General features: G+C 38.0%; 4 protein-coding genes across 9 annotated transcripts in view; 3 read left to right on the top strand and 1 right to left on the bottom strand.

The window, feature by feature from the left end:
- LOC106880980 (zinc finger protein OZF) overlaps nt 1-3496 on the top strand; it is a 15160-nt gene extending 11664 nt beyond the window's left edge. For both annotated transcript variants that reach the window (XM_052977339.1, XM_052977338.1), the window contains exon 2: nt 1121-3496. In XM_052977339.1, coding sequence (XP_052833299.1) covers nt 1482-2639 — 1158 coding nt within the window. In that variant the 5' untranslated portion in view covers nt 1121-1481 and the 3' untranslated portion in view covers nt 2640-3496. The remainder of the gene's footprint in view (nt 1-1120) is intronic.
- A 2948-nt stretch (nt 3497-6444) lies between these two features.
- LOC106880989 (zinc finger protein OZF) lies at nt 6445-9681 on the top strand. Of its 2 annotated transcripts, none has more exons than XM_014931172.2 (2): nt 6445-6652; nt 7574-9681. In XM_014931172.2, the coding sequence occupies exon 2, from the start codon at nt 7652-7654 to the stop codon at nt 8891-8893; it is 1242 nt and encodes a 413-aa protein (XP_014786658.1). In that variant the 5' UTR covers nt 6445-6652; nt 7574-7651; the 3' UTR covers nt 8894-9681. The 2 variants fall into 2 exon arrangements, with proteins under 2 accessions (XP_014786658.1, XP_052833297.1); XM_052977337.1 differs by lacking the exon at nt 6445-6652 and adding an exon at nt 6689-6908.
- A 1644-nt stretch (nt 9682-11325) lies between these two features.
- LOC106880981 (zinc finger protein 91-like) overlaps nt 11326-16016 on the bottom strand; it is a 21113-nt gene continuing 16422 nt past the window's right edge. The window contains exons 1-3 of one of the 4 annotated variants that reach the window (XM_052977332.1): nt 15585-15706; nt 14924-15066; nt 11326-14232 (exon numbers count right to left, since the gene is read on the bottom strand). In XM_052977332.1, the coding sequence (XP_052833292.1) occupies nt 12116-13870 (1755 nt within the window). In that variant the 5' untranslated portion in view covers nt 13871-14232; nt 14924-15066; nt 15585-15706 and the 3' untranslated portion in view covers nt 11326-12115. Of the gene's footprint in view, nt 14233-14923; nt 15067-15584; nt 15708-16016 lie in introns of those variants that run through there. The other 3 variants (XM_052977333.1, XM_052977331.1, XM_052977334.1) reach the window with 3 other exon arrangements.
- Nucleotides 15710-16016, top strand: part of LOC106880986 (zinc finger protein 91) — a 3877-nt gene continuing 3570 nt past the window's right edge. The window contains exon 1 of the mRNA XM_052977329.1: nt 15710-15880. The gene's annotated coding sequence lies outside the window, so the exon portion shown is untranslated. The remainder of the gene's footprint in view (nt 15881-16016) is intronic.

Genomic DNA, 16016 nt, shown 5'->3' with positions numbered 1-16016 from the left:
CAGGCAGACAGACAGATACTTCACTAGCAGTGAGCACTTTCACTTCTGACAGCTAATAGCATGATAGTGCCATATATTTTTTTGATGCGTGATTTAAGGGTTATTTAGCTGTTGTTTTTAGCTCATCTCATGATCACCTACCCTCCACGTTTGTTTGTCACTCTGACGTATTGATGTTTTCCATCATCACATCTAATAGTCCATTGCTGGGATTTAAGCCAAAACTTTGGACTGTCCATATTTGAAATTTTGATTTAAAAAAAAAAAAAATTTCACAACGGAGACACACAAGGTAGGATCCGCAAAGAAACCTAGGAAGGATTGCAGGTAGAATTTACATTTCTCAGCTGAGTGAAGTGGAGGAACTTGTCTTGCGCAAGGGAACAACATGCTGCTGAGAATTGAAATCATGACCTTATCGTGAGCTATACACACACATCATCATCATCATCGTTTAACGTCCGCTTTCCATGCTAGCATGGGTTGGATGATTTGACTGAGGACTGGTGAAACCAGATGGCTACACCAGGCTCCAATCTGATTTGGCAGAGTTTCTACAGCTGGATGCCCTGCCTAACGCTAACCACTCAGAGAGTGTAGTGGGTGCATTTACGTGCCACCTTCACGAAAGCCAGTCAGGAGGTACTGGCAATGGCCACGCTCAAAATGGTGTATTTTACGTGCCACCTGCACAGGAGCCAGTCCAGCGACACTGGCAACGATCTCGCTTGAATGTCTTTACACGTGCCAGGAAGGCGTCAGTGCCATATATATATATCACACACACACACATATATATGGTTCCGGGTTCAGCCCCACTGTGTACCACCTTAGGCAAGTATTTTCAACAATAATCTCTGGCTAACCAAAGCCTTGTGAGAGGATTTGCTTGGACAGAAACTGGAAGAAGCCCAATATATGTGTGTGTGTGTGAATGTGCACCTGAAGTTTAGAAGTATGTTAGCTTCACACAAGATTTTCTGATGTAAATTTTAATAAATTAAAAAGTTCTTTTTTTCAAGTAAATGTTTATTTCTAGAGTTTATCTCTAAGGAAATGTTGAATCTGTATTTTTTAAGTAACTTCTATATCTTACACTGTTGTTTCTTCATTATTTCAGAATATCAGATGACATTGGAATAACTGAAGATACATTCTCATTATTTATCATCTTTTAAAGACCAAAATGAAAATATTGTACAGAGCAGATATATAAGATTGTTTCTGTAAATCTATGGTAGAATTCCTCTGATATATTTACTCTGAAATGTGTTATTAGCAAACTTTGTGGACATCACTGGCTGGAGTGTCTACAAGATGAGTGTGTTTGCAGATTAAACTTGGATAAATTTATTAAAGTATTTTGGGACAAAGGTAACACTGGACAGAAACACAGCAGTTGAAATATTTGTAAACAAAAGACTATAGAAGCGAAAAAGAAAAAATATATATATATATATTGTGATTTTTAAAGAAAAATAATGGAAAAGAATGAGAAATTGATGGAACTGACTTTTCCAGAAGATAGAGAAAAAGGGAGACGAAAATTGTCACATGACTGTGATGTCTGTAAAAAGTCTTTCTCTCAAAAGAGTCACTTGAATATGCACAAACGTATTCATACAGGGGAGAAGCCATTTCACTGTGATATCTGTGGTAAATCATTCTCTAAAAAAATTAACTTCACTACACACCAACGTATTCATACAGGAGAGAAACCATTTGACTGCGATATTTGTGGTAAAGCATTCTCTAAAAAGATTAACTTGACTACACACCAACGTATTCATGCAGTGGAGAAGCCATTTCACTGTGACATCTGTGGTAAATCATTCTCTAAAAAAATTAACCTGACAACACACCAACGTATTCATACAGGGGAAAAGCCATTTCACTGTGACATCTGTGGTAAATCATTCCCTCAAAGTAATAACTTGACTACACATCAACGTATTCATACAGGGGAGAAGCCATTTCACTGTGACATTTGTGGTAAATCATTCCCTCAAAGTAATAACTTGACTAGACACAAACGTATTCATACAGGAGACAAGCCTTATCGCTGTGATGTTTGTGGTACATCATTCTTTGAACAAAGTGCTTTAAATTCTCACAAACGTGTTCATACAGGGGAAAAGTTATTTCACTGTGATATCTGTGGTAAATCATTCTTTCAAAAAGGTAGCTTGACTGCACACAAACGTATTCATACAGGAGAGAAGCCTTATGATTGTGACGTGTGTTTTGCATCATTCTTTGGCCGAAGTGCTTTTAATTCGCACATGTCTTTTCATACAGGGGAGAAGCCATTTCACTGTGACATCTGTGGTAAATCATTCTTACAAAAAGGTAGCTTGACTACACACAAACGTATTCATTCAGGAGAGAAGCCATATCACTGTGATGTCTGTAGTTCATCATTCTCTGATCGAAGTGCTTTAAATTCTCACATACGTGTTCATACTGGAATGAAGCCATTCCACTGTGACGTTTGTGGTAAATCATTCTCTGTAAGCATTACATTAACTAGACACAAACGTATTCACACTGGAGAGAAGCCTTATCGATGTGATGTCTGTGGTAAATGCTTCTCCCTGCAAACTGCTTTAAATTCTCACAAACGTGTTCATACAGGATAAAAGCTATATCAGTGTAACATCTGTAGTGAATCATTTTCTGTAAGTGGTGATAAATGACTGCTCGGTACTTCTAGTGTTAGCTAAATGTATAACTATCTATATTGATGTATGACTACCAATGTGACCATTCGTAAGAACCATAAGCATTTTCAGCTTCTAAACTGGTGGTAGTGTTGTGGGCTTTCTCCATGGCAATAACCAAGCTTTTCATCAGGGAATTGCTGTAATTGTAAGAGTTCCTTCTATGCGAAAGAAGAAACAATAAAAAAAAAAAGGGAAACTCCCTAACTGTAAATTACACTCTCAGAGTGGTTGATGTTAGGAAGGGCATCCAGCCGCAGCAAACATGCCAACTCAGATTAGTGTCTGGTGCAGCCTTCTTGCTTGGCAACCCGGGTCAAACCATGCAACCCATGCCAGAATGGACAACAGACATTGGATGACGTGTGTATTTCAGTATTGTCAACATTGATCATGAAATCAGGGTTGGACTAAATCCATTGCAAAGATCAAATGGTCTTATACACCTAATTGGTGTTTGAGCAACAGTTTTTATCCCAACAAAGAAAAATTCTCTTCCTGTCCACCAATTATTATATAAGGAATGGTCCCTCATGCTTTTGGGTAGAGAGAAGATGGAAGAGATAGAGAGAGAGACACAGATCAGATCACAACAACCGATGCTGCCCAACACACAGAACCAAGCCATGAACTTGCTACAGAATTTCAACCATGATACAACTTCCACTGTTCCAGACAAAGGTTATTTAAAATTTGTCAAACCAGTTACTTCACAATATGTAAGACATATGCCATGTATTTTTATAAGGGGTTGTAATAAAATAAGTCACATTGAATTTACCTGGTTCTTCTTGTCATTCTTATATATATGGTAACTCCAGGCACACAGACTAGACCAGTTGATGCATAACCAACACACAGCTACATCAAGATGAACCAGCTACAGTTTACTTAAGCAAAACTCATAACCAACACTCATTATAAATATATATGTATCTTTTTACCTTTTTGTGTTTGTCTCTCAGAATTCCTTGACTTGTGGTGGTGTGTTTGCGTTCTCGTAACTTAGCTGTTCAGCAAAAGGGTCGACAGAATAAGCACCAGGCTTAGCAAAAATATAAGTACTAGGGTTGATTCATTCGAATAAAATCTCTTCGAGGCAGTGCCCCAGCATGGCCGCAGTCAAATAACTGAAACAAGTAAAAGATGAAAGAAACACGCATGAAACAATGGCTATTTTAGGACAATGCAAGATTAAGAGCAACTGGATGAGGTTAATACTTGCTGGAGCCTAGCAGCGGGAAGTTTAGACAGTGTCACGTGACAACTTGCTGGGGCAGCCTGCTGGAGCCTAGCAGCAGGTATAAAAAGGGGAATTTGACAAGACAGTCAGTCGGACGCTGACACTCGTTGATGCTGCATCGAAGAGGCCAGGGAAGAGAAGAAAGAAGACATGCACCCAACACCAGAGCTGAAGACACCTCCGAAAGGCGGGGCACCGCCACGTCAAAACGGTAGAGGAGTAGGGGCCGAAACCGGACGTGGTTCCTCCAGATGATGTCTTGAGCTAACTGGACCCTATAAAGGAGCTGTTGTGGTAGCAGACCACGAAACATGGTTGAAATTCCTGCTGAGCTGAATCTGTATTGAAGTTGACAGGAACATAGAGTATGAATGGGAGGGTTCATGAGGTGTGCAGTTCTTTGGGTAAATAAAAATGGGTTGTGGTACTGAAACACTGGAAATGATCTGAGAAAAGGAAAGAGTCTAATATTAAACATATTGGAATGGGTGGATAGAATACGGTTCATAAAATTACAGCCGAATGGAATGGAGTCAGGATGAAGTTACTCCTACATTCATAGTCATTATAGACTACATCCTTGTGTTTGTGTCTATGTATGTCTATAAATATATACATATAGGCGTAGGAGTGGCTGTGTGTTAAGTAGCTTGCTTACCAACCACATGGTCCCGGATTCAGTCCCACTGCGTGGCACCTTGGGCAAGTGTCTTCTACTATAGCCTCGGGCTGACCAAAGCCTTGAGTGGATTTGGTAGACGGAAACTGAAAGAAGCCCGTCGTATGTATGTATATATATATATATGTATGTGTGTCTGTGTTTGTCCCCCCATCATCGCTTGACAACCGATTCTGGTGTGTTTATGTCCCCGTAACTTAGCGGTTCAGCAAAACAGACCGATAGAATAAGTACTAGGCTTACAAAGAATAAGTCCTGGGGTCGATTTGCTCGACTAAAGGCGGTGCTCCAGCATGGCCACAGTCAAAAGACTGAAACAAGTAAAAGAGTATATATAATATATATATATTTTATGAAGATTTCGAGCGTGGCCGTTTCCAGTACCGCCTGACTGGCCTTCGTGCCGGTGGCACGTAAAAGCACCCACTACACTCTCGGTGTGGTTTGTGTTAGGAAGGGCATCCAGCTGTAGAAACTCTGCCAGATCAGATTGGAGCCTGGTGTAGCCACCTGGTCCACCAGTCCTCAGTCAAATAGTCCAACCCATGCTAGCATGGAAAACGGACGTTAAACGATGATGATGATTACGATTATACACACACACACACACACACATATATATATATATATATCATCATCATCATCATATACACACAAATAAAGGTTACAAATCTCAGTGAGGGATAGCAAAATGCTATGAAAGTACTGTTGAGTTACCTGTACAAGTAACGTTGAACATTATAGTTAGTACTCAACTGCAAGGTAACTATGGAAACCGTGGTTTATATTTATTCTAACAAGATAAGAAAATAGAGAGGTAATAAATAAGTTATTGTTTTTTTTTAATTGAAAAATAGACAAACATCGCTTACAGCTTTTTCAGTTACAGCACTTCAGAAAATTAATAAAATTTTTAATTATTTGAAAGTTGTATCTCGTCAGAGGTATTTTAAGGTATAGAAAATAGGTGTTCAATTCCTGCATGTAGTGTAAACAGCCTCAGATGATATTTAACTTTCAAATAATTTATTTATTTTATTTATTAATTTTCCAAAAGTCTGGAATTGAAGAAGCTTTTTCCTCAAAGTTATCGGCGAAAACGTCGGATCTTGTGAATTTTTCGAAGTCTACTACCTACCCCCTCGGAAAAAAAATTTACCCACAAATTTCTTTATAACCGTAATGTATGCCGTTTGAAAGGTATTTATATAAAGTTTCATTTAAAAACCCCATTTTCCTAAAAGTTATGAGGCAAAAACTCGGATCTTGTGAATATTCCCTAGTCCTCTCCGAAACCTCGCCATTGCTTAACGCGCATTTTTGTTTTCATATTCCTTTCATACGCATTTTTTTTTATACCCAAGCACTTTCTTTTCTTTTTTTTTTTGAACAAATTCCGAAACGGTCGTAATCTACACCATCTGTTGCGTATGTATTGAAAATTTCATTAAAAATTATCATTTTTGTCTGAAAGTTACGAAGAAAGAAACCCGAAAGAGGCACAATTGTGGGCACTACTTAAGCAGCGTGGTCCCAAACGCGCAGTCGCGCTAGCTAGTCGTGAGTGGGCGATCCTAACCCTAACCCTAAACACATATATTCATTTGCACACGCGAGCACGCGCACTTTTTGTAGGATCGACCACGCACGACTAGCTAGCGCAGGTGCGCGTTCGGGACCACTCTGCTTTAGTAGTACCACAATTGTGTAGGTATGTCCAGATTAGTAAACTTTGCCCTTCACCTTTTTGCTGGGATTTAATAAAATAAATACCAGTTGACATCTGAGGTCCAGGTAATCCACTTAGGCAGCACCACCCACTCCGAAATTACTGGCCTTGTGTCAAAATGTGAAACCAACATTTCATGCACATGCGCACTAAATGTACTTCCGCTTCCATTCAGTACGTCTTGAATTTCTTTTGATCGACTCCCAAACACATTTATGATACATTTCTCTATCATCTCACGCACTTATAACAACAACACTATCCTTTATAATAACATTTCCGTAAGTATTAAACTATGAAAACATTAAATCTTTTAATACTTTGTGTCTCAGATGCCTTGATGTGTGCGGCATTTGGCTGCTATTTCTAGCTATGGAGGCTACCTTCTACTCGCTCCATCGTTTCCACGTTTGTTTGTTGTGTGTTTTAGTTGGAGAAATATTCTCAAATACACTCCCACCACAGAAATGTTGAGATACCAATGCTTTATAATTTATCGAATGTTTGTTTCTTGATATGGGGAAAGGGACAAAATAGGTAAGCGGGGCAAAATGAGTAATTTCTAAGTTCTTTATATACTCCCTACCTGTTTTGAATTATTTACATTGTGAGTATTGCTATATTATGTTTAGGAATGACAATTGGTTGTCATGGTTGATGAAGCTGCAGTCCGAAACATTGTCAGTTGCCAGGTGTTTTTTTTTTATTTTCAGGAGGTTTTCCCGCAACTTTCAACCCGATTGTAATTCATGTTGCTAATAAAATATCTGGACGATCTTTCTGATAAGATCTGCTGTGCAAAAAAAAAAAAAGGCGGAATTCTGCCATCAACACTTGACAATCACTGTTGGTGTGTTTATGTCCCCATCATTTAGCAGTTTCACGAAAGAGGTCAATACAATATGTACTAGGCTCAAAAAATAAGTCCTAGGTAGATTTGATTGACTAAAACCCTCTAAGATGATGCTCTAGCATGGCCACAGTCAAAACAGCTGAAACAAGTACAAGACTATTTGTGTGTGAATGTGTAACTGGAGTTTACAAATATTTTATCTTCACACAAGATTTTCTCATGTAAATTTTAATAAATTAAAAAGTTCTAGTAAATATTTATTTCTAGAGTTTATCTCCATGGAAATGTTAAATCTGTATTTTTTTAAGTAGCCTCTATATGTTACACTGTTGTTTCTTTATTATTTCAGAATATCAGATGACATTGGCATAACAGAAGATAAATAGAAGCAAGAAGAAAAATGTCTATATATTATGAATTTTGAAGAATGGAAAAGAGTGAGAAATTGAAAGATCTGACTTTTCCAGAAGATACAGAACAAGGGGAACAAAAATTGTCGCATGACTGTGATGTCTGTATAAAGCCCTTCTCTGAAAAGGGCCACTTGAATAAGCACAAACGTATTCATACAGGGGAGAAGCCATTTCACTGTGATATCTGTGGTAAATCATTCTCTAAAAAAATTAACCTGACAACACACCAACGTATTCATACAGGAGAGAAGCCATTTCACTGTGAAGTTTGTGGTAAATCATTCCCTCAAAGTAATAACTTGACAAGACACAAACGTATTCATACAGGAGAGAAGCCATATCGCTGTGATGTCTGTGGTACATCATTCTCTGACCAAAGTGCTTTAAATTCTCATATACTTGTTCATACAGGGGAGAAGCTATTTCACTGTGACATCTGTGGTAAATCATTCTCTCGAAAAGGTAGCTTGACAGCACACAAACTTATTCATACCGGAGAGAAACCTTATGATTGTGGTGTATGTTTTGCATCATTCCTTGGCCGAAGTGCTTTAAATTCTCACAAGCGTATTCATACAGGAGAGAAACCATTTCACTGTGACATCTGTGGTAAATCTTTCTGTCAAAAAGGTAGCTTGACTACACATATACGTATTCATACAGGAGAGAAACCTTATCACTGTGATGTCTGTGGTACATCATTCTCTCTGCGAAGTGCTTTTAATTCGCACATGCGCTTCCATACAGGGAAGAAGCCATATCCTTGTGATATCTGTGGTAAATCATTCTCTCAGAAGGGGAGTTTGACTACACACATACGTATTCATACCGGAGAGAAGCCTCATCACTGTGATGTCTGTAGTATGTCATTCTCTGACCCAAGTGCTTTAAATTATCACATGCGTGTACATACCGGGGAGAAGCCATTTCACTGTGACATCTGTGGTAAATCATTCCCTCAGAGTAATAACTTGACTAGACACAAACGTATTCATACAGGAGAGAGGCCTTACAGCTGTGATGTCTGTGGTACATCATTCTCTGATCGAAGTGCTTTAAATTCTCACATAAGTGTTCATACAGGGGAAAAGCTATTTCACTGTGATATCTGTGGTAAATCATTCTCTCGAAAAGGTAACTTGGCTACACACAAACGTATTCATACCGGAGAGAAACCTTATCACTGTGATGTCTGTAGGACATCATTCTCTGACCGAAGCGCTTTAAATTCTCACATCCATGTTCATATAGGATAGAAGCCATATCATCTGTAGTAAATCATTTTCTCAAAGTAGAGCTTAACTTCTCACAATCATCTTCATTCCGGAGAGACACCATATTCCTGTAATATCTGTTCTCTTTCAACAGTGCTTTAACTTATTATGAAGGAGAGAAGCCATGTTACTGTGACATCTGTAATAAATGTTTCCCTTTTAATAGTAAGCTAATTAATCGTAAACATATTGAGACACCCTATTCTTGTGGTGTCTGTGGTAAATCATTCTCCCAAAATGACAACTTAGCTACTCACAAACGTTTCCATACAGGAGAGAAGCCATATCACTGTGATATCTGTGGGAAATCATTCTCTGTGAGTTCTAATCAGACATATCCACACAGGAAACACAAACGAGATCATAGCAAGGGTGAAGTGTTCCCACTGATATTTGTGGTAAATCTTTCTCTATAAGTGATGATCATGATGGTGATAATGGGCGTGATTCAATGTTGTCAACATTGATCATGCAATTAACATTAGACTAAATCCGTTGCAAAGATCAAATGGTCTTAACTAACCATTTAGTATTTGAGCAACAGTTTTTATCCCTGCACAGAGAGAAAGAGATCAGATCAGAACGACCGACGCTGCCCAACACACAGAACCAAGCCATGAACTTGCTACAGAATTTCAACCATGATACAACTTCCACTGTTCCAGATAGAGTTCCTTAAAATTTGTCAAACCAGTTACTTCACAATATGTAAGACATTTGCCATGTATTTTTATAAGGGGTTGTAATAAATAACAGTTGCATTGAATTTACCTGGTTCTTCTTGTCATTCATTTATCTTCTGTCACTCCAGGCACACAGACTAGACCAGTTCATGCATGACCAACACACAGCTACATCAAGATGAACCAGCCACGGTTATCTGAAACAAAACATGACATTCTATATATACATATCCATATATGTCTTTGTGTTTGTCTTTCAGTATTGCTTGACAACCGGTGTTGGTGTGTTTATGTCCCCATTACTTAGTAGTTCAGCAAAAGAGACCGATAGGATAAGCATCGGGCTTAACAAAAAGCAGTCATTGCCTCTCTGAAGTCTAAAGTTCGAAGATCATGCTTCACTACCTCGTCCCATGTCTTCCTGAATCTACCTCTACCTCAGCTTCCTTAGATACTGGCATTTCTTTATAAAGCTGTTCTTTCCAAATGCATCACATGACCATACCAGCACAGTTGTCTCTCTTGCACACCACATCTAATTCCTCTTACGCCTAACTTTTCTCTCAAGATGTTTACACTCTGTGGAATGTGCACTGACAATGCACATCCAGCAAAGGATACTGGCTTCATTTCTTTCAAGCCAACGTCTGTCATCAGTTGTCACAACCCAGATTTCACTGCCATACAGCATAGCTGTTCACACACAGTCATCATACAATCTGCCTATCACACTGAGAGAGTGGCCCTTTGTTGCTAGCAGAGGTAGAAGCTCTTTGAACCTTGCCCAGCCTAAGCTTATTCTCACAGCTATGCTCTTAGAGCAGCCACCTCCACTATTAACTAACGTGGCGCAATACAGTATGATGATGCTGCCCTACATCATTGCCCAGGTACTTGAAATATCTTGAGGTAACATTTCCATCGAGAGAAGGCACGAAACAACAAAATGGATCCTGGTGTGAATTGTATATAAATGAAGGTACTGTAATGGCATCAAGTAATTGTTGGCACTCCGTCGCTTACGACGTTGAGGGTTCCAGTTGATCCGATCAACGGAACAGCCTGCTCATGAAATTAACGTGCAAGTGGCTGAGCACTCCACAGACACGTGTACCCTTAACGTAGTTCTCGGGGATATTCAGCGTGACACAGAGTGTGACAAGGCTGACCCCTTTGAATTACAGGCACAACAGAAACAGGAAGTAAGAGTGAGAGAAAGTCGTGGTGAAAGAGTACAGCAGGGTTCGCCACCATCCCCTGCCGGAGACTCGTGGAGCTTTAGGTGTTTTTGCTCAATAAACACTCACAACGCCTGTTCTGGGAATCGAAACCGCGAATCCGCTGCCCTAACCACTGGGCCATGGCGCCTCCACGGCATCAAGTAATAAATCTCCCTTATATAGAAAGATGAATTCCATACATGAATTTGTGTTTGTTTATCACATGATGACAATAAGTGACTTGCATATGTTATTTTATTTATCAAGGCAGTAATGGCAATTATATAATCTACATTTATAAAATTCTTTGCCTGCCTGTTCCCAATGCATTCTCAGACAGCTCAACCAAATTAAATCAAATTTTACATGATAATAGAAGTAGAAGACAGTTGACCAAGCAACCATGCAGTGGGACTGAACCCAGGACCATTTAGTTGGGAAGCAAGCTTCTGACTACACAGCCATGCATATTGGTTTTAATAGTTTCATAAAAAAATTCATGCGAAACAAATTCAAAGTCTTGAAGAAATTGTCTTTATTCCAAAAGTATCCCGCAAGTAAGTTAGCTTCAATGTGGTAACATAAACTATAGAGTTGAGAAGTTGTTACCACACACTGTTCCATCTCCTCTCTCATGTGAATACATTTACAGCGTCACTTTTTATTGTTTTGGATTAGAAGGAACTCTGACAATTATAATAATTCCCTAATGAGTAGCTTGGTTATTGCTATGGAGGAAGACCACAACATTACAACCATTTTCGGAGGGGGCCAAAATGCTTATTGTTCTTATGAAGTGTCACATTGACAGTCATATATCTATAAGAATAGATACACATTTAGTTCACACTAGAGTGGTCATTTATCAGCACTTGGTTATTACATACTAATTTCTACAACTATTGAATGTGCAATCATAAATATCATTTTATTTATGTATATAAAGATATATATTTTGCATGTAAATAAATGCTACAAGAATGTATTTTCGAATTCACTGCATTTGCTTATATTTAAAATAAAATTGTATTAAAGATTTTCAATGACAATCAAAAATTACTATTATGGTCTTTGTAAGAAGTAGGCAGTGATAGGGCTTTTCTCCAGTATGAATACGTTTGTGTGTAGTCAAGTAACTACTTGTGGAGAACAATTTACCACAGATATCACAGCGATATGGCTTCTCTCCTGTATGAAATCGTCTGTGTCTAGTTATGTCACTACTTTGAGAGAATGATTTGTCGCAGATATCACAAGAATATGGCATCTCTCCTGTATGAATAAGATTGTGTTTACCAAAGTTATGGCTTCTCTCCTGTATGAATATGTTTATGTTCAGTCAAAGCAGAGTTGCGAGGGAATGATTTACCACAGATATTACAGGAATATGGTTTCTCTCCTGTATGAATACGTTTGTGTTGAGTTAGGGTACTACTTTGAGTGAAAGATTTACCACAGATATCACAGTGATATGGCTTCTCCCCTGTATGAAAATACTGGTGGTTATTTAAAGCACTTTTTTCAGAGAATCTTGTACCACAGATACCACAATGATATGGCTTCTCTCCTGTATGAAGACGTTTGTGTGTAGTCAAGTGATGACTTCGAGAGAATGATTTACCACAAATGTCACACTGAAATCGCTTCTCCCCAGTATGAACAAATACATGAGAATTTAAAGCACTTTTGTCAGAGAATGATTTACCACAGATGTCACAGCGAAATGGTTTCTCCCCTGTATGAATACGGTTGTGTTTAGTCAAGTAAATTTTTCTAGTGAATGATTTACCACAAATGTCACAGTGAAATGGTTTCTCTCCTGTATGAATAGTTATGTGAGAATTTAAAGCACTCTGGTCAGAGAATGATGTACCACAGACATCACAGTGATAAGGCTTCTCTCCGGTATGAATACGTTTGTGTGTAGTTAAGCTATTACTCCGAGGGAATGATTTACCACAGATGTCACAGTGAAATGGCTTTTCCCCTGTATGAACACGTACGTGAGAATTTAAAGAACTTTGGTTAGAGAATGATGTACCACAGACATCACAGTGATAAGGCTTCTCTCCTGTATGAATACGTTTGTGTGTAGTCAAGTTATAACTTTGAGAGAATGATTTACCACAAACTTCACAGCGAAATGGTTTCTCCCCTGTATGAATACGGTTGTGTTTAGTCAAGTAAATTTTTTTAGAGAATGATTTACCACAGATGTCACAGTGAAATGGGTTCTCCCCTGTATGAATACGGTTGTGTTTAGTCAAGTTAATTTTTTTAAAGAATAATGTACCACAGACACCACAGTGATAAGGCTTCTCTCCAGTATGAATACATTTGTGTCTAGTCAAGCTATCTTTACGAGAGAGTGATTTACCACAAATGTCACAGTGAAATGGTTTCTTCCCTTCATGGAGATGCATGTGCGAATTAAAAGCACTTCGGTCATAGAATGATGTAAAACAGACGTCACAGTCATAAGTCTTCTCCCGTGCATGAATACGTTTGTGTGTAGTCATGCTACCTTTTTGAGAGAATGATTTACTACAGATGTTACATTGGTACGGCTTTTCCCCTGTATGAACACGTTTGTGAGAATTTAAAGCACTATGGTGAGAGAATGATGTACCACAGACATCACAGTGATAAGGCTTCTCTCCTGTATGAATACGTTTGTGTGTAGTCAAGGTATTACTTTGAGGGAATGATTTACCACAGATGTCACAGTGAAATGGCTTTTCCCCTGTATGAATACGTTTATGAGTAGTTAAGTTATTACTTTGAGGGAATGATTTACCACAGATGTCACAGTGAAATGGCTTTTCCCCTGTATGAATACGTTGGTGTGTTGTCAGGTAAAATTTTTTAGAGAATGATTTACCACAAATGTCACAGTGAAATGGCTTCTCCACTGCATGAATACATTTGTGCATATTCAAGTGACTCTTTTGAGAGAAAGACTTTTTACACACATCACAGTCATGTGATAATTTTTGTTTCCCTTTCTCGGTGCCTTTTGGAAAAGTCAAATCCTTTGCTTTCTCACTCTTTTCCATTATTCTTCTTTGAAAATTACAATATATATATTTTTTTTCCTTGTCTTTGGTTCTATAGTCTTTTGTTTACAAATATTTCGACTGCTGTATCTCTGTCCATTGTGTTACCTTTGTTCCAAAACTCTTTAGTAAATTTATCCACGTTTAATCTGCAAACAGACTCATCTTGTAGACACTCCAGCCAGTGATGTCTAGAAAGGTTGCTAATAACACATTTCAGAGTAAATATATCAGAGGAATTCTACCATAGATTTCTAGAAACAATCTTTTATATCTGCTCTGTACAATATCTTCATTTTGGTCTTTAAAAGATGATAAATAATGAGAATGTATCTTCTGTTATGCCAATGTCATCTGATATTCTGAAATAATAAAGAAACAACAGTGTAACATATAGAGGCTACTTAGAAAATACAGATTCAACATTTCCATAGAGATAAACTCTAGAAATAAATATTTACTTGAACAAAAGAACTTTTTAATTTATTAAAATTTATATCAGAAAATCTTGTGTAAAGCTAACATATTTCTAAACTCCAACTACACATTCATACACACACACACACATATATATATGTATATATATATATATATATATATATATAAACAAATAGTAAATGAGTATATGCATATATACGTACAGGTATGTGCATACCGACATCCACCTGTATGTATAGGTGCATATCTGGGTACAGGGCATTGCAAACAAAACGTAGACGAGAAAACACACAAGCCACATAGAAAACATTCTTCTTCATCAGCTACCCCCGTTTTAACACCGGCGTTTCGAAGAGCTGGGCAGGACGCATCGCTAAAACGGCTCTTCCCATGGACCGCAAATTAAATTTGTATACACAAATTAAACCTTGCCATGGAGGAATATATATATATATATATATATACCCAACATCGTTTTCCCAGTTAGACCTGGTGTTCGTCAAGGTTTGTGTCTTGGCTCCCACTCTGTTGAATGCCTACATGAATTGGAGACTTGGCTGAGTGGTGGCTCAATCGAATTATCGTGCAGTCAAGGCTAAAACTAAGATTACAAACCTAGATGATGCAGTTATTCTTGCTCAGTCTCTTCATATCTTAAGTAGCAATCTTCATTCAATGAACAAGGAAGTGGTATCACTTGGCTAAAGAGTCTCTTGGGTCAAGACAAAGATCTAGTCCTTCCTAGGTTTCTTGGAGGACTGCACAAATAAAATAACAGCTTAATAGCCCTTAAATCACGCATCAAAAATATATGTTAATCTGTTTTGTTCGGTTTTGGCATAATCGTATGAATTGCAATGAATAGAACACAAATTCGCAAACATTTTCTGAAAGTTCCACAAATAATCAAAAAGCCAACGCATGTTTAAAACATTATTCCACCATTTTTTTTTTTTCACAGCAGACTCCGTCACCTGTATTTGGGGATTGCAACCTCAGCAACGCTGATAACCAATTTTCACTCCTAAATATAAAGTAGCAATACTCAGTATTCGATACATTATAATAAATCATTGGTTTCTCAACATTTCTGTGGTTGGAGTCTATTTGAGGATATTTCTCCAACGAAAGCACACAACAAACAAACGTGGAAACGATGGAGAGTGTAGGAGGTTGCTTCCATAGCTAGAAATAGCAGCCAAATGTCGAACAAAACAAAGGACATCTGAGACACGAAGTATTGAAAGATTAAATGTTTTCATTGTTTAATACTTACGGAAATGTGTTTAGAATGTTGTTATAAGTGCGTCAGGTTGTAGAGAAATGTATTATAAATGTGTTTGGGAGTCGATTAAGAGATATTCTAGCATCAAACACGTTTGTCAAGATATAAGGAATTGAGGCCGAAGTACATTTAGTGCGCATGCGTATGAAATGATGATTTCACATTTTGGCCGAAGGCCAGCAATTTCGGGGCATGGGATGGTGCTTAAGTCAATTACATGGACCTCAGTAGCCAATTGGTATATATTTTATTGAACTCCCAAAAAGATGAAAGGCAAAGTGAATCTGGTAAATGTTTTGAGTAACCCCGAACAATTTTCACCAAGAAAAATAATAAAAAGAAACTCGGATTTTTTTTTTCCTTAGTGAAAAATCATACTGGGGAAAAGATAATGGGGGGGGGATTGAAATTTCCGAGGCTTCC

The sequence above is a fragment of the Octopus bimaculoides genome, chromosome 28 (genome assembly GCF_001194135.2).
Source record: "Octopus bimaculoides isolate UCB-OBI-ISO-001 chromosome 28, ASM119413v2, whole genome shotgun sequence".
NCBI classification, from domain to species: Eukaryota; Metazoa; Mollusca; class Cephalopoda; order Octopoda; family Octopodidae; genus Octopus; species Octopus bimaculoides.
Note: the sequence above shows the minus strand (reverse complement) of the source record. Positions and strands in the feature narration are given on the sequence as shown.